We start from the raw sequence: 25,365 nt of genomic DNA, 5'->3' as shown, positions 1-25,365 counted from the left end.
AGGTTTTAGGAATTTGATTCCCTAAGTGCTTCATAAAGTTCGACTTTTTTTTTTAAAGGAAGCCTGCATTTTGAAGGGAACTCTAATGCATCACCGAGACTGAGTGAGGAGGCACTCGAGCACTTTGCTATGTTTGTATGGCTTGCCCATCCAGGGCCAAGGTTCAGCTGAAGCAACGTCCTGCTCTCTGGACTGCACCCCTGCAGATTTGTCCCACTGATTTTGTCGGCCCATGGAAGCCAGCCATTGCTCTCATTCAGAGCTCTCTCTCAGGGTTAACTCTACCATCATCTCCTGCCCAGCCACCCCAGTACACACTTCACAATCCTCAGGCCCAGGCTCCGCCTCCACTTCTCTGACTGTCCCCTGTCCAGGTGAAGCCTAAGGACAGAGAAGCCTCCCCTAGGGCTAGCTCACAAAAAGCGGACCTCACTTCCGGAGGTGGTGAGACAAGCCACAGGAAACCTTGGTGTTTGTGTAATCCTTTCTCCCTGAGGCCCGCTGGGAACTGTGGACCCGGTGGGTGCTACACACAGCTGAGCAAGCATTATGAGCCAAGAAAGCTACCTACAACCTGTGAAAGGGTCCGCAAACATTCTTGGCTCTGTTTGCCTGAGAGTGACGTCATCTCATTTGCCTGTACATTAAAAAAAAAAAAAAAAAAAAAAAAAAAAAAAAGCTGCTGCGTCTCTTACACAAGCCTGCTTGCAATCTAAACAGCCTTGAAAGGAACCTCAAACAAAAGCTTTTCTGTCTTTCCACAGAAATACAGAAACAGGAGACATCTGAGAAGAATAGTCTCCCAGGGTGTGGCTCATCTCTCCTTCCTGCCTCCCTGTTAGTAACAACACTGGTTCTGGAACAAAGCACAAAACAAACAAATCAATTTTTCTACTCAGAAACCTTGGGCTTGCACTTCCCAGTCTATAACAAAGCATTAAGGCATCTCAGGTCCCATCTACATTTCCCAAGCCTGGTCTTTTGTTTCCTCCTCCTCCTCCTCCCATGTGGATGCCAAGAGCCCAGAGTCCTCTCCACCTACAGCGCTGTTACTCTGTCGGGGTATCCATTAAGAAACTGTTTCCTGCCTTTTCCTTCTGCAGTAAATAGGCAGTGAATCTCCCATGTTTTGTCAGAAGGGGGTGGCCTTTGCCCTGGGGAGTGAACTGTGGAAGTTCCAGGTTCTATGGTTGCAACCATAGGCAGAACAAGATGCCCTAGAGTGATCTTGATACGTGAATGACTAGGCCTGTGGCATCCTTCCTCAAAGGGCAGGGTCTTATCTGGTTCATGGATGTTCCTACCATCTGGGTCCCGTGTAATTCCCTTTCCCTGGACCTCAATGTCTATCCTTTTCATCTTCACAGTATTTAGTGATGGCGAGAAGGGAGGGCAGCTGTGCTTCTGGGCTCTTTTCAGCACTGATAACAAGGAAGAGAAAGAGAAGGCTATCTCTAGCAAGAATTTGCCCTTTTCTATTTCTCTCTCTGGAAATTTATATTTCTGTGAATCGTAGCCCAGGTTCAGCCACCTGGGAAGACAGGAATTTTCTAAGTTAGTCATATTGTCTCCTGAGCAAAACTGAAGTTCTATAAATAAGGAGAACAGAGATATTGGATAAATAACTTGCAATATTGCCACCAATGCGCTTTCAGCTGCCCTCACTGATACCGTGGGACTTTTCAAGGACATCTGAGGGGTAAGAATTTCTGGAACTTTCCCCACCTGGGCTGGTCAAACTCCAGAGGAGACCAGCTTTGGTAACTGCCCCTGCGTGACTAACACCTTCCAGTTCCCAGCCTATGTGCCCTTTGATATCTTAGGGCTTGGAGGAGGATCTTTTTCTTCCTGAGCCATTTCCTCCTCCCGTGCACATCCTTCTATGTGCCTGATGCCACTGAACAATGGTTTGTCAGCGGGGTGTCCTCTTCACTAGGTGGTAGTGGAACAAAGTTTCTAATTGGGTAACCATTTAAGTCACGGAGTCATGTTTTCCTAGGGCAGACTCGATAGTGGAAGTCGTGGGGCTTGGGTCGTCCTGGGGGTTTGGCAGTGCAGATTGTGGGATGACATCTCCAGTAGAGAGCTTGGCTTTGTCGGATCCTTTCTGTATCAGGGCCAAGTGACTCCCAGTATTCAACGGGATGGGAGTTGTCTGGTTTTTGTCAACTTGAGACAAACTAAAGTCACTTGGGAAGATGAAAAGGTAACTGAGGAATTGCCTTGAACACTAGCATGTAGTCTTCTTCATTAATGATTGATGTGGGACGGCCTCTCTTTGTGGTCCTGGGTTGTATAAGAAAGAGAGGTTGGGGAAGCATGAGATTAAGTCAGGAAACCATATTCCTCTGTGCGCTCAGCTTCAGTTCCTGCCTCCAGGTTCTCGATTGAGTTCCTGACTTGATTTCCCCCAGTGATGGACTGTGATATGGACATGCTGCTTAAAGTCATGAAATTATCACAGCCACAGAGACACCAGACTACAGCAGGCTGCATTCCTCATGTGATCAAGAAGGGACATTGTAAACTCCTGCAGTCGCAACAGGATATGTGCCAGTGCTGTGATGGGAGACTGTTAGCAAGACGGGGTGGGCATAGGCTTGGGATAGCTTGCTATTCATTCTGCCTTCGTGTTCTTGTCGTTTCTCATTTGGCCTCCGGGATTCACCAGCCTTCAGAACCTTAAAAACAATAAATACAGTGCAATTCTGTGTGGCCCACAGGGCCATCCTTGAGTCAGCTACTCCAACTTCCTGTGCATGTGATCTGCTGTGTAGTGTTGCTTTTTTGTCCTGAAAACCTACTTCCTTCCCATGTGAGGTCTCCACAGGTCACCCTCCCATGAGTCATCTGGTGGTGATGTGAGCTGAACTCTCATGTGTGGGACCCACAGTGAACTCAGAACTGCATGGTGCTCCTGAAATGCAGGCCCCTCAGTGCTAAAACTCTCACTTCCCTGTGATCTGGAGACTGAGCCCAGAGCCTTACCCATAGTAAATGTATGTTTTGCCACTGGAGTGCACACTCAGTCTCCCTCCAGATCTCCCTCGTTTGTATATGTAGCATACACATGACTGTTATGCACCAACATGCGTTGCCTTTCTCAGTTACCTTCCACTTCATTTTTGAAACTAGATCCCTCAGAGAACAGTTCTGCTAGGCTGGTTGGCCGATGAGCTCTCGAAGAGCCTCCTGTCTCTGTCTATCCAGTGATGGGGCTGTAGACATGTGCTCTATGCATGATTTGTATGTGAGTGTTGGGGACCTGACTTCAGATCCTCCTGCTTGTGTAGCAAGCACACTACCAGCCAAGCCAACCTTCTACACGTATTCTTAAAGAAGTGAAGATAACTAGATCTCTGTGTAAAGTCGATCAAAACTTCAATGGTTGTGTAGTTTGTTGTTGCTGCTTTGTTTATCTTAACAAATGTTATCTGGACCAAACAAGTACATGCGGGGGCCTCCATGCCATTGCTGGCTTCTGAGAAAGGGATAGAGTGCTAAGCAATGGTTCTTGTAAATGAAAGGACATCTTCCCATCTCTGTCCACTTTCCATTTGAGCTATGCCTGCAATGTGTTGATTGGTTGGAGACGGGTCTGTGGAAGGTCGCAGGCCTGGTAAGAGTGGTAAGGTACTCTGATGAGCAGTTGATGGTGTTAAGAGGCCATCACACCGCAGCTCCATGGGTGCTGACAGTTGTACTCTGCGCTTCCTTTACGGCGCTCACACGGATAAACGCTGGACAGCGATAAATGGGAAGAGAGCCAGATACCCAGAGGGAGTTGCTGATGTGACTAAAAGTAGAAGGGTTTGACAGGTCAGATCATTTGTTTCTTTATGTATTTGTTTGTTGAGCTAGTGTCTCACTACATAGCTCCCGTTGTTCTAGAGCTCACTACATACACCAGGCTGGCCTCAAATTCGAAGAGATCTGCCTCCCAAGTGGTGGCATTAAAGGTGTGTACCACAACACCTGGGCAAGTCAGTTTTTAAGTGAGGAACTTGTAGCATCTAAAACCACAATGTAACATTTGGGGGTTTGGTTTTCTTTTTCTTTTTGTTTTTTATTAGATCTATTTCCTTACTTACATTTCAAATGTTATTCCCTTTCCCAGTTTCCTGTCCATAAGCCCCCATCCCCTCCCCCTCCCCCATATGGGTATTCCCCCCATACATCCCCCTTACTGCTCCCCATATTCCCCTGCACTGGTTGTCCAATCAGGGCAGGACCAAGGGCTTCCCCTTCCCCTGGTGTCCCAACAAGGCTATTCTGTGCTACAAATACAGTTGAGCCCTGGGTCAGTCCATGTATAGTCTCTCAGTAGTGGTTTAGTCCCTGGAAGCTCTGGTTGGTTGGCATTGTTGTTCTTATGGGTTTGCAAGCTCCTTCAACTCTTTCAACTCTTTCGATCCTTCCTCTAATTTCCCCCAAGGGGGTCCTGTTCTCAGTTCAGTGGTTGGATTGACCTCTGTATTGGTCATGCTCTGGATGTGTCTCGCAGGAGAGATCTATATCTGGTCCCTTTTAGCATGCATTTTTAGCTTCATCAATCTTCTCTAGTTTTGGTGGATATATATATATATATATATGCCCATGTGGGACAGGCTCTGGATGGTTGTTCCTTCAGTTGCTGCTCTAAACTTTGCTTCCATATCCCCTCCTATGGATATTTTTTTTCCCCTTTTAAGAAGGAGTGGGAGCGGGTTGGGGATTTAGCTCAGTGGTAGAGCGCTTGCCTAGCAAGCTCAAGGCCCTGGGTTCGGTCCTCAGCTCTGAAAAAAAGAAAAAAAAAAAAAGGAGTGGGAGCATCCACATTTTGGTCATCCTCCTTTTTGAGCTTCCTTGGTCTGTGGATTACATCTTAAGTAATTCGAGCTTTTGGGCTAATATCCACTTATCAATGAGTGCATACCAAGTGTGTTTTTCTGTGATGATAACCATAGGATGATATTTTTTAGTTCATTTCATTTGCCTATGAATTTCATGAAGTCATTATTTTTGATAGCTGAGTAGTGCTCCATTGTGTAGATGTACTACATTTTTAAAAAAATCCATTCCTCTGTTCGAGGGCATCTGAGTTCTTTCCAGTTTCTGGCTATTATAAATAAGGCTACTATGAACATAGTGGAGCATTTGTCTTTGTTGTATGTTGGAGCATCTTTTGAGTATATGCCCAGGAGGGGTATAGCTGGGTCCTCAGGTAATGCAATGTCCAATTTCTGAGGAACCTCCAGACTGATTTCCAGAGTAGTTGTACCAGTTTGCAATCCCACCAACAATGGGGGAGTGTTCTTCTTTCTTCACATCCTTGCCAGCATCTGCTGTCACCTGAGTTTTTGATCTTAGCCACTCTGACTGGTGAGAGGTGGAATCTCAGAGTTGCTTTGATTTGCATTTCCCTGATGACTAAGGATGTTGAACATTTCTTTAGGTACTTTTTGACCATTTGATAATCCTCAGCTGAGAATTCTCTGTTTAGCTCTGTACCCCATTTTAATAGGGTTATTTGGCTCTCTGGAGTCTAACTTCTTGAGTTCTTTGTATATTTTGGATATTAGCCCTCTATCAGATGTAGGATTGGTAAAGATCTTTTCCCAATCTGTTGGTTGCTGCTTTGTCCTAATGACAGTGTCTTTTGCCTTACAGAAGCTTTGCAGTTTTATGAGGTCCCATTTGTCGATTCTTGATCTTACAGTGTAAGCCATTGGTGTTTTGTTCAGGAAATTTTCCCCAGTGCCCATGTGTTTGAGACTCTTCCCCACTTCTCTTTGATTAGTTCGAGTGTATCTGGTTTGATGTGGAGTCCTTGATCCACTTGGACTTAAGCTTTGTACATGGTGATAAGAATGGATCGATTTGCATTCTTCTACATGCTGACCTCCAGTTGAACCAGCACCATTTGTTGAAAATGCTCTTTCTTCCATTGGATGGTTTTAGCTCTTTTGTCAAAGATCAAGTGACCATAGATGTATGAGTTCATTTCTGGGTCTTCAATTCTGTTCCACTGATCTCTCTGCCTGCCTCTGTACCAATACCATACAGTTTTTATGACTATTGCTCTGTAATACTGCTTGAAGTCAAGGATGGTGATACCCCCAAAAGTTATTTTATTGTTGAGTATAGTTTTTGCTATCCTGGGTTTTTTGTTATTCCAAATGAATTTGCAAATTTCTCTTTCTAACTCTATAAAGAATTGAGTAGAAATTTTGGTGGGGATTGCATTGAATCTGTAGATTGCTTTTGGCAAAATGGCCATCTTCACTATATTAGTCCTGCCAATCCATGAGCATGGGAAATCTTTCCCTCTCCTGAGATCTTCCTCAATTTCTTTCTTCAGAGACTTGAAGTTCTTGTCATACAGATCTTTCACTTGCTTGGTAAAAGTCACACCAAGATATTTTATGTTGTTTGGGACTATTGTGAAGGGTGTCATTTCCCTAATTTCTTTCTCAGCCTCTTTATCCTTTGAGTAGAGGAAAGCTACTGATTTGTTTGAGTTAGTTTTATACCCCAACACTTTGCTGAAGGTGTTTATCAGGTTAAGTAGTTCTCTGGTGGAATGTTTGTTGTCACTTAAGTACACTATCCTATCATCTGCAAATAGTGATAATTTGATTTCTTCCCTTCCAATTTGTATCCCTTTGACCTCCTTCCGTTTTCTGATTGCTCTGGCTAGGACTTTGAGAACTATATTGAATAAGTAGGGAAAGAGTGGGCAGCCTTGTTTAGTCCCCGATTTTAGTGGGATTGCTTCAAGTTTCTCTCCATTTAGTTTGATGTTAGCTACTGGTTTGCTGTATATGGCTTTTACTATGTTTAGATATGGGCCTTGAATTCCTGATCTTTCTAAGACTTTTATCATGAAGGGGTGTTGAATTTTGTCAAATGCTTACTTAGCATCTAATCAAATGATTATGTGGTTCTTATCTTTGAGTTTGTTTATATAGTGGATTATATTGATTGATTTTTGTATATTAAACCATCCCTGCATCCCTGGGATGAAGCCTACTTGATCATGATGGATGATCATTTTGATGTGTTCTTGAATTTGGTTTGCAAGAATTTAATGAGTATTTTTGCATCAATATTCATATGGGAAATTGGTCTGAAGTTTTCTTTCTTTGTGTGGTTTTGGTATAGGAATAATTGTGGTTTCATAGAAGGAATTTGGTAGTGCTCCTTCTGTTTCTATTTTGTGGAATAGTTTGGACAGTATTGGTATGAGGTCTACTATGAAGGTCTGACAGAGTTCTTCACTAAAACCCATCTGGTCCTGGGCTCTTTTTGGTTGGGAAACTTTTAATAACTGCTTCTATTTCTTTAGAAGTTATGAGGTTGTTTAGATGGTTTATTTGTTCCTGACTTAACTTTCGTACCTGGTATCTGTCTAGAAAATTGTCCATTTACTCCAGATTTTCCAGTTTTGTTAAATATAGGCTTTTGTAGTAGGATCTGATGATTTTTTAAAAAATTTCTTCAAATTCTGTTGTTATGTCTCTCTTTTCATTTCTGATTTTGTTAATTTAGATAACACTCTCTGTGTCCTCTGGTTAGTCTGGTTATGGGTTTATCTATCTTGTTGATTTTCTCAAATACCAGCTCCTGGTTTTGTTGATTCTTTGTATAGTCCTTTTTGTTTCTACTTGGTTGATTTCAGCTCTGAGTTTGATTATTTCCTGCCTTCTACTCCTCTTGGGTTTATTTATTTCTTTTTGTACTAGAGCTTTTAGGTGTACTGTCAAGCTGCTGACATATGCTCTCTCCTGTTTCTTTCTGCAGGCACTCAGAGCTATGAGTTTTCCTCTTAGTACTGCTTTCATTGTGTCCCATAAGTTTGGGACTGTATCTCCATTTTCATTAAATTCTAAGAAGTCTTTAATTTCTTTATTTCTTCCTTGACCAAGTTGTCATTGAGTAGAGCATTGTTCAACTTCCATGTATATGTGGGCTTTCTGTCATTATTGTTGTTATTGAAGACCAGTCTTAGTGCGTGGTGATCTGATAGGATGCATGGGATTATTTCTATCTTCCTGTATCTGTTGAGGCCTGTTTTGTAACCGATTATATGGTCAATTTTGGAGAAGGTACCATGAGGTGCTGAGAAGAAGGTATATCCTTTTGATTAGGATGGAATGTTCTATAAATATCTGTTAAGTTCATTTGGTTCATAACTTCTGTTAGTTTCTCTACGTCTCTGTTTAATTTCTGATTCCATGATCTGTCCATTGATGAGAGTGGGGTGTTGAAATTTCCTACTATTATCGTGTGAGGTTCAATGTGTTCTTTGAGCTTTAGTAAAGTTTCTTTTATGAATGTAGGTACCCTTGCATTTGGAGCATAGATATTTAGGATTGAAAGTTCATCTTGGTGAATTTTTCCTTTGAATAATAAGTGTCCTTCCTTATCTTTTTTTTTTTTTTTTTTGGTGCCAATTTAAATAGTTTTATTATTCCATGTTACTTGTTTTGGGTCCCTGTGGAACAATGCTATACCCTCTACTTTGACTTAATCCACCTCTTCAACGGTGGAGCCTGAAGAAGCACCACCAGATGGAGGAGTTCCTCCACCAGGGAAGCCACCAGGCATTCCTCCAGGCATGCCACCAGCACTCTGGTACAGCTTGGTAATGATAGGGTGGCAAACCTTCTCCAGTTCTTTCTGCGGATGCTCAAATTCTTCTCTGCAGTCTGGTTCTTATGCAGCCAGCTGATGATTTCATTGCACTTGTCAAGAATCTCCTGTTTGTCTTCATCATTGATCTTGCCTTGAAGCTTCTCATCTTCAACAGTTACTTTCATGTTGAAAGCATAAGACTCCAGTGAGTTCTTAGAGGAAACCTTATCTCTCTGCTTCTCATCCTCAGCCTTGTACTTTTCAGCTTCTTGGACCATGCGCTCAATATCCTCCTTACTCAAGTGGCCGTTGTCATTGGTGATGTGATCTTGTTCTCCTTTCCTGTGCTCTTATCTACAGCAGAAACATTGAGGATGCCATTGGCATCAATGTCAAAAGTAACGTCAATCTGAGGAATCTCACGGGATGCTGGAGGTGCCTGTGAGCTCAAACTTCCCAAGCAGGTTGTTGTCCTTGGTCATGGCCCTTTCACCTTCATACACCTGGATGAGTACACCTGGCTGGTTTTCAGAGTAGGTGGTGAAAGTCTGGGTCTGCTTGGTGGGAATGGTGGTATTGCGCTTGATGAGGACAGTCATGACTCCACTAGTAGTTTCAATCCCAAGGGAAAGAGGAGTGATATCCAAGAGCACAAAATCCTGAACAAGTCTGAGAAGACTTGTCTCCAGATAGAATGGCTGCCTGGACAGCTGCACCATAGGCAACAGCTTCATTGGGGTTAACGCTCTTATTCAGTTCTTTTCCATTGAAGAAGTCTTGCAGAAGTTTCGGGATCTTGGGGATTCTGGTAGAACCACCTACCAGGACAATATCATGGATCTGTGACTTGTCTAGTTTGGCATCTCGAAGGGCCTTCTCTACAGGGTCCAGTGTGCCACGGAACAGGTCAGCACTCAATTCCTCACATCGAGCACGGGTAATGGAGGTGTAGAAGTCAATTCCCTCATAGAGGGAATCAATCTCCATACTGGCCTGGGTGCTGGAGGAGAGGGTGTGCTTTGCCCGCTCACAGCAGTGCAGAGATGCCGGACAGCTCTCTTGTTCTCACTAATGTCCTTCTTGTGCTTTCGCTTAAACTCGGCAATGAAATGGTTGACCATTTGGTTGTCAAAGTCTTTTCCACCCAAGTAGGTGTCTCTAGCTGTTGATTTGACTTCAAAAATTGACACATCAAAAGTGCCACCTCCCAAGTCAGAAATCAGCACATTCCTTTCAGCTCCGACCTTCTTATCTAAGCCATAGGCAGTAGCAGCAGCAGTTGGCTCACTGATAATTGGAAGTACACTGAGGCCAGCAATAGTTCCAGCATCGTTTGTTGCCTGCCACTGAGAGTCACTGAAGTAAGCAGGCACCGTGACCATGGCATTGGTAACAGTCTTTCCAAGGTAAGCTTCTGCAATTTCCTTCATCTTTGTCAGAACCACTGAGGGCACTTCCTCTGGGTAGAAACTTTTTGTCTCCCCTTTGTATTTGACTTGGACCTTGGGCCTGCCTGCATCATTCACCACCATGAAGGGTCAGTGCTTCATGTCAGACTGAACAAAAGCATCGTTGAACCTATATCCGATCAGACATTTGGCATCAAAAACTGTGTTGGTGGGGTTCGTTGCAATCTAATTCTTGGCCACATCCCCAATTAATCATTCTGTGTTGGTGAAAGGAACATAGCTCAGTGTGGTGCGGTTACCCTCGTCATTGGCAATTATTTCCACCTTTCCATGCTGAAAAACACCCACACAGGAGTAGGTGGTGCCAAGATCAATGCCAACTGCAGGTCCCTTAGACATGGTTGCTTGCATATAGGCCTGGCTGTGCTGACAACAAGACCACACAGAGAACCTAAGAGCTGGCTCCACATTTGATGAGCCTTCCTTATCTTTTTTAATGGTTTTTGGTTGAAAGTCAATTTTATTTGATATTAGGATGGCAACTCCAGCTTGTTTCTTCAGACCATTTGTTTGGAAAGTTGTTTTCCAGCCATTTACTCTGAGGTAGTATCTGTCTTTGTCTCTGAGGTGTGTTTCCTGCATACAGCAAAATGCTGGGTCCTCTTCATATATCCAGTCTTTTAGTCTATCTCTTTTTATTGGGGGATTGAGTCCACTGATGTTGAGAGATATTAAGGAATAATGATTATTGCTTCCTTTTATTTTCGTTGTTAGAAGTGGAATTATGTTTGTCTGTCTCTGTTTTGGTTTCATTGCAAGGAAATTATGTTCTTGCTTTCTGTATGGTGTAGTTTCTCTCTTTGTGTTGGAGTTTTCCATCCATTATCCTTTGTAGGACTGGATTTGTAGAAAGATATTGTGTAAATTTAGTTTTGTCATGGAATATCTTGGTTTCTCCATCTATGTTAATTGAGAGTTTTGCTGGATACTGTAACTTGGATTGGCATTTGTGTTCTCTTAGTATCTGTATGACATCTGTCCAGGATCTTCTGGCTTTCATAGTCTCTGGTGAGAAGTCTGGTGCAACTCTTATATGTCTGCCTTTATATGTCACTTGATCTTTTTCCCTTACTGCTTTTAATATTCTTTTTTTGTTTTGTGCATTTGGTGTTTTAACTATCATGTGACAGGAGGAATTTCTCTCCTGGTCTAATCTATTTGGAGTTCTGTAGGCTTCTTGTATGTTTATGGGCATCTCTTTCTTTACGTGAGGGAAGTTTTCTTCTATAATTTTGTTGAAGATATTTACTGGCCCTTTAAGTTGGGAGTCTTCCCCTTCTTCTATACCTATTATCCTTAGGTTTGATCTTCTCATTGTGTTCTGGATTTCCTGTATGTTTTGGGATAGGAGCTTTTCCATTTTACATTATCTTTGACAGTTGTGTCAATGTTTTCTATGCTATCTTCTGCCCCTGAGAGTCTCTTTTATCTCTTGTATTCTGTTGGTGATGCTTGTATTTATAGCTCCTTGTCTCTTCCTTAGGTTTTCTATATCCAGGGTTGTTTCCCTTTGTGCTTTCTTTATTGTTTTTATTTCCATTTTCAATTCCTTCACCTGTTTGGTTGTGTTTTCCTGTAATTCTTTCAGGGATTTTTGTGTTTCCTCTCTAAGGGCTTCTATTTGTTTACTTGCATTTTCCTGTATTTCTTTAAGGGAGTTCTTAATGTCTTTTTTAAAGTCCTCCATCATTATCAAAAAAATGTGATTTTAAATCTAAATCTTGCTTTTCTGGTGTGTTTGGATATCCAGTATTTTCTTTTGTGGGAGAACTGAGCTCTGATGATGCCAAGTAGTCTTGGTTTCTGTTCCTGTGCTTGGCTCTAGCCATTGGGTTGTCTCTGATGTTTTCTTGTCTTGCTGTTTCTGAGAGTGACCTGACCCTGCTGTAGGCCTCTGTGTCAGCACTCCTGTAGAACTGTTTTCCTGTTTTCTTTCAGCCTTTCCTGAGAACAGGTGCTCTGCTCTCAGCTGTGTCGGCGCTCCTGCAGACTGTCTTCCAGCTCTAGGCATGGGCAGGAATCAAAGGGTTCTTGCTCCTAGGTCCTTGCACCCTTGGGCACAGTTGGCACTAGGTGATTCCCTCTTGGGTCTGGACTGTGGGCAGAAGTCCTCTGACTTCTCAGGAGTATCCACACTTGTGAGGGTCCAGCTCTCTTCCCCATGGGATTTGGGTACAGGGAGCTGGTTGGCTGGTTCAGTTTGGTCCCGGGCACACACCAGAACTGTGGGTACCAGCAGCTGACTGTTCCTATATTTCCGTGTCCAGAGGCACTGTGCAGCTTCCCCTTGGACTGGGGATGTGGGCAGAGGTGTGCAGAAGTGGCAGTCTGTCCTGCGGTCTCAGGATGTCTGCACTCCTGGTTGGTCAGTTCTCTTCTCCAGTTCTTGGGATTTGGGTGCAGGGAATTGTGAGATTGTTGGGGATTGGTTTTCAAAACTCAAGATGCCTTAGGAGTCCAAATGTTAGGAAAGGTTGGGCAACTGTGGTATATCCAAGTAACTGAAGACTATAGTTAGTGTGAAGCTTGGTGTGTGGTTTGAAAGCAGAAGGCAACTGCTAGTTAACGGGGAGAACAGGAAGCAGGGAGGTGAGAGACAGAGTGGAATGAGGCAAGTCAACCAAACCCAAGGATATGTGAAATGCTACAAGGAAACCAGCTACTTCACGTGGCGTATTTTAATGATATAAATTATAAGACATTTACTCCAAAAATCATGTAGAACGCTGTTCCAGAAGTTTGCTTTGGACATGAGTCACTGATTTAACCAAGCACACTTTTTACAGACCGAAAGCTGTCAAATGAAGGTGTGATACATAATGATGCATGGCTAAGTTTTCTTGGGAAAGCAACCAGAAGTGAGTTTTCATCGAATGCTTTTCCTCATGCAGTGCCTCTCTTGTCCTCTTGTGGCTTGGAGGGAGTCACTGAGTTGATGGGAACTGGGCAAGCTGAAGAGTTAACAGGTATTAGAGATGGTCATTCTGCGGTCACTTCTCATTTATGTGGGTCATTAGGACATCACACAGTAGGAGTGAAGAGCAGAGTATGTTCTGTATGGTGTGTGTAGTGCGTATGAACCTGTGGACATGCCACACAGTGTGCATAGAGATCAGGGGACAAGCTTGGGTGCTGGTCCTCACCTTCCACCTTGAGACAAGATGTCTTTTTCACCATGCCAGCTAGCTAGGTCATCCTGGCCTTTCCCACCCTACCTGATTTCTCTGTAGAAATGCTACGGCTACAGATGTGTGCTGCTGTGCTTAGTTCAGCATGGGCTCTGGTTGTCAGAACTTAGGTTCTCACCATTTCATGGCAAGGGCTTTACTCACTGAGTCATCCCTTCAGTCCCAGAATGAGTAATGACTCCTATTTTGTGTTCATTTTAATTTCTTATAGTGTTGATTGTCAAAACCAGAGCTTAGGGTAGGTGGTAGTCTTTGGCCAGCTCAGATGATAAAATTTCGTTTAAACTGTACGTGTAGGAAGAACGTTAATAGTAGGCTTCCTTACGACTTTTTCAGGCATTCTTACTGTTCTATTTTACTCCCTTCTCCCTCTGCTCTCCTCTGTAACTAGGGACCCCAGCTTGCAATTCCATGTCCTCAATCAGATCACATGTATCCTGTTACTTCCCCTCTATTGCTTTCTTCATCCCTCACAATAGCAATGGTGTCTTTTTACTTTCTTGGGTTTTGGTAGTCACTCTGGGACATGTACTCTCATCTGAAGCCAGGATCTGACAGTAATAGTGACCATGTGACATTTGTCTTTTTGTGTCTGGGTTATTCATTTAATATGACTTTTTTTTCTAGTTCAATCCCTTAGTGTACCTGTAAACTTTTATTATCCATTCATCAGCTGAAGGACATTGAAGCTTTTTCCACTTCCTAGACATTGTGACTGGAGCAGCCGTGAACTTAGCTGACCAAGTGTCGTCTGTGGAGTGGGATATCAAGTCCTCCGGGTGTATGCAAAGGAATGGTATACCTGGGTCATATGATAGATTTAGTTGTAACCTCTGGAGAATTCTCCACATTGATTTCCACAGTGGTTCTGCCAGGTTGCAATCCAACCAACAGTTGAATGAGGGTTTCCTTCTCCTTGAATCCTTCCCAGAATCTGTTATCAGTTGTTTTGTTGTGCTTTGCCATTCTGACTGGGATTTCTTTCTTTCTTTTTTTTTTTTTAATTAAGTTGAGCATTTCTTATATACATTTCGAGTGTTATTCCCTTTCCAGGTTTCCAGGCAAACATCCTCCTCCCCCTCCCTTCTTTATGGGTATTCCTCCCAATCCTCCCCCCTTGCCGCCCTCCCCCAACAGTCTAGTTCACTGGGGGTTCAGTCTTAGGGACCCAGGGCTTCCCCTTCCACTGGTGCTCTTACTAGGCTATTCATTGCTACCTATGAGGTCAGAGTCCAGGGTCAGTCCATGTATAGTCTTTAGGTAGTGGCTTAGTCCTGGAAGCTCTGGTTGCTTGGCATTGTTGTACATATGGGGTCTCGAGGCCCCTTCAAGCTCTTCAGTTCTTTCTCTGATTCCTTCAACAGGGGTTCTATTCTCAAATCAGTGGTTTGCTGCTGGCATATGCCTCTGTGTTTGCTGTATTCTGGCTGTGTCTCTCGGGAGAGATCTACATCCGGCTCCTATCAGCCTGCACTTCTTTGCTTCATCCATCTTGTCTAATTGGATGGCTGTATATGCATGGGCCACATGTGGGGCAGGCTCTGAATGGGTGTTCCTTCTGTGTCTGTTTTAATCTTTGCCTCTCTATTCCCTGCCAAGGGTCTTCTTGTTCCCCTTTTAAAGAAGGAGTGAAGCATTCACATTTTGATCATCCGTCTTGAGTTTCATTTGTTCTAGGCATCTAGGATAATTCAAGCATTTGGGCTAATAGCCACTTATCAATGAGTGCATACCGCGTGTGTTTTTCTGTGATTGGGTTACCTCACTCAGGATGATATTTTCCAGTTCCGACCATTTGCCTATGAATTTCATAAAGTCATTGTTTTTGATAGCTGAGTAATATTCCATTGTGTAGATGTACCACATTTTCTGTATCCATTCCTCTGTTGAAGGGCATCTGGGTTCTTTCCAGCTTCTGGCTACTATAAATAAGGCGGCGATGAACATAGTGGAGCACGTGTCTTTTTTATATGTTGGGGCATCTTTTGGGTATATGCCCAAGAGAGGTATAGCTGGATCCTCAGGCAGTTCAATGTCCAATTTTCTGAGGAACCTCCAGACTGATTTCCAGAATGGTTGTACCAGTCTGCAATCCCACCAACAATGGAGGAGTGTTCCTCTTTCTCCGCATCCTCGCCAGCATCTGCTGTCACCTGAGTTTTTGATCTTAGCCATTCTCACTGGTGTGAGGTGAAATCTCAGGGTTGTTTTGATTTGCATTTCCCTTATGACTAACGATGTTGAACATTTCTTTAGGTGTTTCTCAGCCATTCGGCATTCCTCAGCTGTGAATTCTTTGTTTAGCTCTGAACCCCATTTTTTAATAGGGTTATTTGTCTCCCTGCAGTCTAACTTCTTGAGTTCTTTGTATATTTTGGATATAAGGCCTCTATCTGTTGTAGGATTGGTAAAGATCTTTTCCCAATCTGTTGGTTGCCGTTTTGTCCTAACCACAGTGTCCTTTGCCTTACAGAAGCTTTGCAGTTTTATGAGATCCCATTTGTCGATTCTTGATCTTAGAGCATAAGCCTTTGGTGTTTTGTTCAGGAAATTTTTTCCAGTGCCCATGTGTTCCAGATGCTTCCTTAGTTTTTCTTCTATTAGTTTGAGTGTATCTGGTTTGATGTGGAGGTCCTTGATCCACTTGGACTTAAGCTTTGTACAGGGTGATAAGCATGGATCGATCTGCATTCTTCTACATGTTGACCTCCAGTTGAACCAGCACCATTTGCTGAAAATGCTATCTTTTTTCCATTTGATGGTTTTGGGTCCTTTGTCAAAAATCAAGTGCCCATAGGTGTGTGGGTTCATTTCTGGGTCTTCAATTCTGTTCCATTGGTCTATCTGTCTGTCTCTGTACCAATACCATGCAGTTTTTATCACTATTGCTCTGTAATACTGCTTGAGTTCAGGGATAGTGATTCCCCCTGAAGTCCTTTTATTGTTGAGGATAGTTTTAGCTATCCTGGAAAACAGAATTTCAAAGCTGATTTCGATTTACATAATCCCTAACGGCTAGAAATGATAAAACATTTTTTGGAGATATTTCTTAATCTTTTTTCTCTTTTGTGAACTCTCTGGGTCTCAGGCCCATTTGTCAAGTGGGTCATTTGTTTGTTTTGACTCTGTGTTTTGAGTTCTTTATATATTTTGGATATTAATCCTGTCAAATGTATTGCCAGCAAAGGTACTCTCCCATTCTGTGGGCCTTCTATTCACCCAGTTGATTGTGACTTTCCTTGTGCAGAAGATTTCTAGTTCCATGAAGTCCTACTAGTCAGTTGCTGCCCTTAATTCTTGTGTAGGTGGAGGTCTATTTAGAAAGTTCTTTCCTACACCTGCATCCCATAAAGATCCTACTGTCTATGGTTTCTTCTGGAAGTTTTGGGCTTCATGTTTGGGTGTTTGGTCCATTCTGAGTTAGTTTTTGTGCAAGGTGAGAGATTCTGGTATAGTCACAACTTCTGCAATGCACATCCAGTTTTCTCAGCACCATTTGCTGAAAATGCCCTTTCTCTGGCTTATGACGACACCTTTGTCAAATAGTCAGTGGCTGAAATACAAATTTGTGGATTCTGATTCTAATTGCCCTTTTATCTGTAAATAGCTTTTGGTAAAATGTTCATTTCACAATATTAATTCTACCCTCCCTAGAGCACAATATATCTTCTCACGGTGTAACATCCTTACCGCTTTCTTCAGAGATTTGAAATCTTTACTGTAGAGGTCCCTCTCACTTACTTGGTTGGGTTTATCATTAGATACTTTATTATCTTTGAAGATATTGTGAATGAAAACATGTCCGTGATCTTCTCTGCATGTTTGTTGTACAGGTTATCTATTGATTTGTGCAAGTTAATTCTGTAGCCTGCCACATTTTTGAATGAATGTTGACGAAATGTTTCTAGAAGTTTTCTGATAGTTTTTTTTTTTTTAGATCACTAATGTCTAATGTCATGTCATCCGCAAAATGGGAGAGTTTGTCTTCTTCTTTCCCTGTTTTATCCTAATTACCTTCTCTTGCTCCAACTAGTGCCTTTAGCCCAGTGCTGAAAAAGAGTGGGGATAGTGAACATTCCTTTTTCATGAGTGACCTCAGCGGAATTGCTTCAAAATTTTCTTTATTTAGGACAGCAGTTCTCAACCTTCCTCATGCTGTGACTCTTTGATACAGTTCCACATGTTGTGGTGAATCCAGGCCATAAAATTGTTTTTTTGTTGATACCTCACAATGGTTAATTTTGTTACTATTAAAAAATCATAGTGTAAATGTCAGTGTTTTCTGGTGATCTTAGGTGACTGTCTAAATGGCCATTCAATCTCCAAATGGGATTGGACCCACAGGTTGATTACCACTGATTTAGGATGATGTTGGCTGTAGGCTTCTCATATATAGCTTTTAGTATGTTGAGGTATGCTCCCTCTTATTCTATATGCTCTACGACTTTTATCATGAAGGTATGGATTTTGTTAGAAGTTTGAAATGATTATGTGGTTTGTTTTGGCTTTAAATCCATTTTAGTGTTTATTACATGTATTGACTTGTATATGTTGAACATTCCTGAACGTCAGAGATAAAGCTAACTTTTTAACGAGGGATAATATTCTGTTTGCAAGTATTTTATTGAGTATTTTTGAGTCTATGTTTATAAGGCCTGTATCCCACCTCCCCCTAACCCCCTTCCCACCCCTCCCACCCTTTTTGTCTTTACTGTTTTGGTATTAGAGTGATATTGGCTCTCTTTTGGTTAGCTGAGATGAAGATCTGTCCATCTTTATCTTCTCAAAGAACTGGCTCTTAACACTGATTCTTCATATTGTTTTAGTTGTTTCTAGTTCATTGATTTCTGTACTAGCTAGTTTTATGTCCACTAGACACAAACTAGGGTTATCAGAGAGGAATGAACCTCAATTGAAAAAACTGCCTCTGTGAGGCTGGGCTGTAGGCAAGCTTATAGGACATTTTATTAATTAGTGATTGATGGAGGAGGGCCCAGACCAATGTGGGTAGAGCCATTCCTGGGCAGGTGGTCTTGGGTTCTACAAGAACAGGTCGAACAACCCAGTAAGCAGCACTCCTCTGTGGCCTCTGTATCAGCTTCCACCTCAAGGTTCCTGCCCTGCATGAATTCCTGTCCTAACTTCCTTTGATGATGAATAGCACCTTAGTTAGGGTTTAAATGCTGTGAATAGACACCATGACCAAGGCAACTCTTATAAGAACAACATTTAACTGGGGCTGGCTTACAGGTTCAGAGGTTCATCATTATCATCAAGGCAGGAACATGGCAGCATCCAGGCAGGTTCAGAGGTTCATCATTATCATCATTACAGGTTCAGAGGTTCATCATTATCATCAAGGCAGGAACATGGCAGCATCCAGGCAGGCATGGTGCAGGAGGAAATGAGAATTCTACATCTTCATCTGAAGGCTGCTAGCAGAATACTCATTTCTAGGAAGCTAGGATGAGGGTGTTAAAGCCCACATCCATGGTGACACACCTATTCCAACAAGGCTACATCTACTCCAAGAGGGCCATACCTTCTAAAAGTGCCACTCCCTGGGCCAAGCCTATAGAAACCATCACAAATAGTGATGTGAAAGAGTAAGGTAAGTACACTCTTTGCTACATGAGTTGCTTCAGTCACGGTCTTTTTATTGCAGAAACAGAAACCTTAAGATGACTTCTCTGATTTCTATTATTTCTTGCAGTAAACTGGGTTTGCTCTTGTTCTCTCAAATCTTTGAATTCCATCAAGTCATTTCTTTATGCTTTTTCTGGTTTTTAAATGTAGGTTCTTAGAGCTATAAATTTCTCATAGGATTGGTTTCAATATGTCTCAGATGTTTTGTTTTCATTTAGTTCTAGGATTTTTTCCCTTCTTTGACTTCTTTGACCCATTCACTATTCAGCAATGAGTTGCTTAATCGCCACACGTTTCTGTATTCACTAGAGATGATTTGCTGTCAAAGTTTTATTGCAGTGTGGTCAGATATGAGAAAGCATTGCAACCATTTTTGATTTGGAAAGATTTGTTTTGTGCTCCAGAATCTGGGTTATTTCATAGAAGCTTCTGAGCATTGCTGAACAGAGTGTATACTGTTCAGTATCTGGGTGGAATATTCTGTGGATAAGTTTAAGTCCAGTTGACGTATGACGTCAATTAGTTCTGATATTTTTGTTTTTGGTCCAGACGATGTGTATATTGAATGAAGTGCAATACTGACAATCACCTGCTATGAATGAGTTGATCTTAATTTGTGTCTTTATATTCAGTAGATTTAGATGTCTTATCAGTTATTAGTAATGCCTGCTTACTTCCTGGTTCCACCTGATTGGAGATTGTTGTCTATCCCTCTTTACTCTTACGGCATTACTTAAAGCTAAAGATGTTTCTTGTAGAGAACAGGTAGATGCTTATAACGTGAAGGTTGGTCTTTTCATGGCATCCTACACTTCCTGTATGTTGCTGTTTTTAAATCACATTCCTAAGATTTGGTTTATATCCTTTACTCTCTTCTTTTGATCCATTCTACCCATGAGGCTTTGAGTTTTCTAGTTGAGTTACTGGACTTTTCAAACTCATCTTCATTTCTGTTGAAGCTTCTTCAATGTTTCTGTGTCACAACCAAATAGTGCTCTCAAGTCCTAGAATGTCCTTGTGATTTCCATCAGCCTATGTTTGTCTTTTCTTGGGCATCACTCCGGTGATTATTCTCCTGATCATCATTGAGCGGTTTGTGTCTTCTTAATGTTCCTTGAAGTTTGACTGTTCTTTTTTTTTTTTAATTAAAAACTTAATTGAGATTGTTATTTTGAGTTGTTCCCTGGGTTCATAAAGGTAATTTTCATTGGCAAACTTTTCTACAGGATAGGTAGTTTTTAGAAAGGAGATCTTTCATATTGTTTGTAAATTTTCAGTAAAATCTGGGCAAATAGGACTCTCTTGTTAGTGCTAATACCGACAGAGCAGGTTTGGGCAGAGGATGGAAGTGCAAGTGGGCTGGGCCTACAGGTTGGAAATGGCTTGTGTGGGATACAACTAGGTGGACAGGCGACTGGACTGTGTATGGGATGTTTGCACCAGTCCAAGCCCTGAGTGTGGGGTACATCTGATAGGTGTGGCAACTTGATCCTTCGGTTTGCTTATAAAGTGGGATGCTCTCCATGTCTCTTGGACGAGTATGGCAATACCCGTCAGGAGAAAAGGCAGGGACTGAGGGAGTAAAGGCCAGAGAACGCAGGGACTTGGTATATATTTGTCTTAATGAAGGCTTGACTCTGGAGTACAAAATAACTGTCAATATGTATGTTCGTATCTGGAATTATGAACACCACAATATATATTTTCTATGTTTGATGTGTTAGATTAAAATACCTATATTCTGGATAGAACTAAACATTTTGTTTTATAAAAAGTTTTTAAGATTTTATTAATTACTTATTTTTAGGTCACTCTCACTATGTAGTCCTGGAACTCACTGTGTAGAACAGGCTGGCCTCAAATTCACAGAGACCTGCATGCTTCTTGGGAGTACCATGCTGTACTCCTAGCTTGTTTTTTTTTCTTACTTTTCTTTTCTTTTTTCAGAGCTGGGGACCGAACCCAGGCCTTGCGCTTGCCCTCCTAGCTTGGTTTTAAAACTATTTTATGTGGGAAACCTGCAGAGGGGTGAGAAAAGACTAGTCCATAGTAATATCACATTTTTATCTACTTTATCTTGAATCTCTTAAAAGTTCTCCCTCAAGATCATGAGGACTATTTAAGTTTTCCATACTGAAGAGAAAAGAGCTGAGTCCCAAGCAAGTTGGCCAAACAGCCAATAGGTAACAAAGCCAGAATTACATCAGTGTTCAAAGACCAAGTATTTTACATTATTCTACTTTAAGATTGGTACTCGTGTTGTGTGTTTGATGGGTGTGCAATGGTGCAGTTTGTAAGGTTAGAGGACAACTTCTGGGAGTTGGTTATCTCCTACCATAAGTTTCAAGGATCAAACTCAAGTTGTCAAGCATGTGTGGCAAGTGCTTACACACACTGAGCCATTTTGCTGACCATATGTTACACTTTTAAAGTACAGCTACCTCAATATCCCACTCAGATATGCCTATACAACATATACTTACCTGGCACATCTCGGTCTCCTGGGTATATGTGTAAATTTATGAGGTCACACAACTGTATAAAAAAATGACATATTCCTAGCCAAAATTAAGAGGCTTCATCCCAAACATCACTTTATGCCATTTGATGATCCTTGTATAGTTGAAATGTTATGGCTACCCAGAGTGGAGTAGACGTGTAGCTTATTGACTGTAGTCACAGCTGGATCCAAAGAGTGATGCTCATCTATGAGTATCTCAATAGGTAAGTACCTACAGTCTACATGTCCATCAGAATGTGGACAGCCTAATCTCTTGAGTTCTTCACATGCAGGCCTTCTCAGACCATTACGGCAATCCCTGCCATTCCCCACAGGTCATCATTTTAGAACGTTGTCAGATGTTTGTTGTACAACTCTATTCACATCAAAGAATGGGCAAAACATGACTCCAAGGAAAACATCAGAATCTGGAGTAGTCTTTATCAAATTTGCTTTGAACAAAAAGTTACAGCATGGGAAAGGTGGTCAGACGATGCCGAGTTTCTGGTGGGGCCAAAAGGAAGAAGAGACATTTCCTAGATTTCTGGAAATTTCTCTTACTGTCTCTTTTCAACTCCAGTCTGTGGGCAGCCAAGTAATTTAATGTCAGTCCTCTGAAGCTCAGATGAATTAGTTGGAGATGGAAGGTCATCCGGTCTGCATTCGTCCACTCACTGCCTGGGTTTAGCAGTGAGGCTCCTAATTTGAGGCCTTGGTGACTAAGTGCACAGTTGGATTGTGACTGGATTGTCAGAGCCCGCAGCTCCCATCAGTCTGAACTGATTGCCGGTAGTCTAGTTACGCGGTCCCATCTTTCCAGTCTATGACCTTGGGATGTTTCTGAGGGTTTTTTTGTTTGTTTGTTTCTTTTGTTTTTGTTTTTTTCTTTGTTTTCTTACTGAAAGCAGTACAGAAAAAAAGAAATCTCTAAGTGTTTTGTTTTTATTTTGAAAGATCTGGAAGTAGAACTATCTACTAAATCCCAGCTATCAGTCTATTCGGACATTGTTTGACGGCTGTCTGTAACTTTGAGCATGCCATCAGCAACACACTGTACCAATTAGGAGTGAACCCTGATCTTGAAAATGAAGATGTAGACAAAACACACACACACACACACACCCCAAAAAAACCAAGTAATTCCACTGTAGTTTCATATACTATTTATTTATTAAGTTATTAATATGGACAGTATTATGCAACATCAGTCCACTTATCCAGCCCAGGAGAAAGACAATAAAGAACTCGTTCCTACAGTGAGTGTAGCACAGGCGCTCACCAAAGTTCCCTTATTTGGACATCAGAGAGAATTGTCAGTCGGGTTTTTACTTAAATTAGGTAGATCTTTCTTGAATTTAAAAGTGTGAAAAGCAAAGTCTGACTTAGAGAATGCAGAGATGCATGTATCTCCTGTCGGGGAGGAAGGAGCTGGTCCCCTCTCAGCAGCCCTCTCACTGCCCTCCATTCCTGTAACAGAGCCCAGCCTCCCTTGGACACCAGCAGGGCTCAAACTTGGGTGTGAGGAGGCAGGCGGGTCACAGGGAATCCTGATTCATTTATAAAGATTGTGTGTCAGAGCTCTAAAAACTCACTTGGTGGTGGTAAGTGGCAGTGATGAGCACACTACATTTTGCCAAGAAGAGTCTTTACATCGAGTCCCGGCTTACAGCCGGGAGATTATTGTGGTTCTCAGTGGGAAAGTGGAGGTGAAGAACTCTAACAGTGATTGCTATGAGGCCATCTGCAGAATGTACTGGACTGGCTACTATGGCTTTTAAAACCGGCCTTCCTTTCTTTAGTGTAGGCAAGCTTACGTCGTGTTTCCTCTTACGTTCATCGGGAATTAGCACATTGAAAAGGAGCGTGAAAGACGAAGCCCCCCGTTTTCACCCTGAATGATGAAAACCAGAGGAAAAAAAAAAAGTCCGTTCTGCACCAAACAAGCCATCCTCAGGTTTCCTTCACTGAACAAATGCCAAGGACGTTGCAGAGACACACATTGACAATGCTGGCTACTGATGAAGTCTTAGACGTTAACTACAAACAAATTGGAATCTGAAGTACAGGCAGGATCCAAAGTGGTTCGGTGTGCTAGGGTTTAACTCCTTCCTACATTCTGCTGACACTGAAAACCACGTTCCAGTCCTGGGCCTCTGTACCACTGTCAGTTAAACATGGAACGAGGAGCTCCAGGAAGGTTTGCCACGGTGTCTGGCAAGCTGCCTATACAGCTCAGAAAAAGAAAAAGGGAGAAATCGCAGGGAAAGAATGAGTGCTGAACCTGTTCAACTCTAGGTGTTAACGGGCCTGACGTTGGTAGGAGACTAATGAAGGAGCAGCCACACCGTTCTTTTGATCACTGTGCTTTCCCAGCACCAAAAAATAAACCAAAAAACAAAACAACAACAAAAACCACGTTGCTACTCTGAGCATTCGGTTTCACCTTTAAATAAGCTGGACAGACCCCGCTGCAGTCTTTGATTCTAAGTTACCAGTACATTATTATGTAGGTTACTGCGTGTGAGGAGCAAGTCAGCATGTAGTACCAAGTCTACATCGTCATGGGAGTACGACATGCACATTCTACTTAATGGAGCTCAGGCATCGGGAATGCAGGGTCTAACAGTTATGGGTGGAGACTGGCTTGGACGGTCAGGTTCACATTAACTATGGGTTTAGAAATCTTATTAGGCAGGTACCTACGGCGGTTCGTCCATTGGTACTGGAACATTACACGCATGCACAAGTGATGTAGTAGAGAATGGAGTCTCAGGAGCGGCTGGATGGAGAACAGTGGGGGAGTCGGAGCTGGGATGATGCCTGGTGCCAGGAAGGGGCAGTTCTCAGCTTTCCACTGTAAGTCTCTGCTCTGTGAGCGAGGCCTGTTGGGCAACACTTTTGTTCTCATGACTTCGAAGTTTGGATACAACATCTAGGAAGGCCAAATCCTGTACTTCCTTGTATAGTGATTCTGGAAGAGAAAAGTAAGAGGATGCACACATTCCTGCTGGACTGTTCTGGTCTTTCTGCTGGACTGCTCTAATCTTACCACACAATCTACGCAAGACACAGACCTGACTGTTCTACTAGACAGAGCTGTAGAACTAGGAATAACACAGGAAGGAACCCCAGCAGTACCTAGCAAGGTCTTTTTCGGGAGTGCATTGTTATTTATAAAGACTTTTCATTAGATTCTACAGTCCACGGTGGTTTAGAATAAGAAGATATAGTTAAACGCAGCTCATTACCATAACCTCAACATGCAATCTACAACTTAACCCTCCTTATCTGTTCAAACAAAAACCTGGTTTACTAAAACCTGTTAGATTTTGTGACAGATGGAAGTTTTTTTTTTGTTTTTTTTTTTTTTTGGAGATGGGGACCGAACCCAGGGCCTTGCGCTTGCTAGGCAAGCGCTCTACCACTGAGCTAAATCCCCAACCCCTGTTTTTTAACTTCCTATACTTTGAGTAAATTCTGTCAAAGTCACCTCCTTTCTAGTTCCTAGCCTGCCTTTTCTTACACATTTAGCCTTAACCATAAGAAAGTACAGGACTCCTAGTATGACCAAGAGTCTATTGGGAAGAAAGGGGTCTGATGCGTTTAACACACTCCGTGCTCCTCAGCTGGTGGGGTTTTACATTTTATCTGCATTATTTACATGTGTGTTTGGAGCGTGCTTGTGCACACACACAGAGCATGTGTTGTGGTCAGAGACAATCTGTGGTAGTCGATCCTCTCCTCCAACCGTGTGGATCCCAAGAACTACACTCAGGCTTTCACGAAGGCTTTGGTGCCCTTACCCACGGAGCCTTCTCCTTGGTTCTTGACATGTTAATTTTGGCATGTCCAACATCAAACACCAACGCTAATCTTTTATTAGAAACAAAGAAATCCATCATAAAGTCACACAGAACCTTTTTTTTTTTTCCCCTTTTTGGAGACA

General features: G+C 42.3%; 1 protein-coding gene and 1 pseudogene across 1 annotated transcript in view; both read right to left on the bottom strand.

Annotated features, from left to right (window-relative positions):
* Window positions 1-8,409: 8,409 nt before the first annotated feature.
* Window positions 8,410-10,462, bottom strand: LOC116896203 (annotated as a pseudogene).
* Window positions 10,463-22,565: 12,103 nt separating this feature from the next.
* Rap1gds1 (Rap1 GTPase-GDP dissociation stimulator 1) overlaps window positions 22,566-25,365 on the bottom strand; it is a 148,847-nt gene continuing 146,047 nt past the window's right edge. Inside the window, exon 15 of the mRNA XM_032897252.1 lies at window positions 22,566-24,390. Within this exon, the coding sequence (XP_032753143.1) occupies window positions 24,263-24,390 (128 nt within the window). The 3' untranslated portion in view covers window positions 22,566-24,262. The remainder of the gene's footprint in view (window positions 24,391-25,365) is intronic.

This window comes from Rattus rattus, chromosome 3, assembly GCF_011064425.1.
Source record: "Rattus rattus isolate New Zealand chromosome 3, Rrattus_CSIRO_v1, whole genome shotgun sequence".
NCBI classification, from domain to species: Eukaryota; Metazoa; Chordata; class Mammalia; order Rodentia; family Muridae; genus Rattus; species Rattus rattus.
This window is presented reverse-complemented; position numbering and strand designations above follow the sequence as displayed.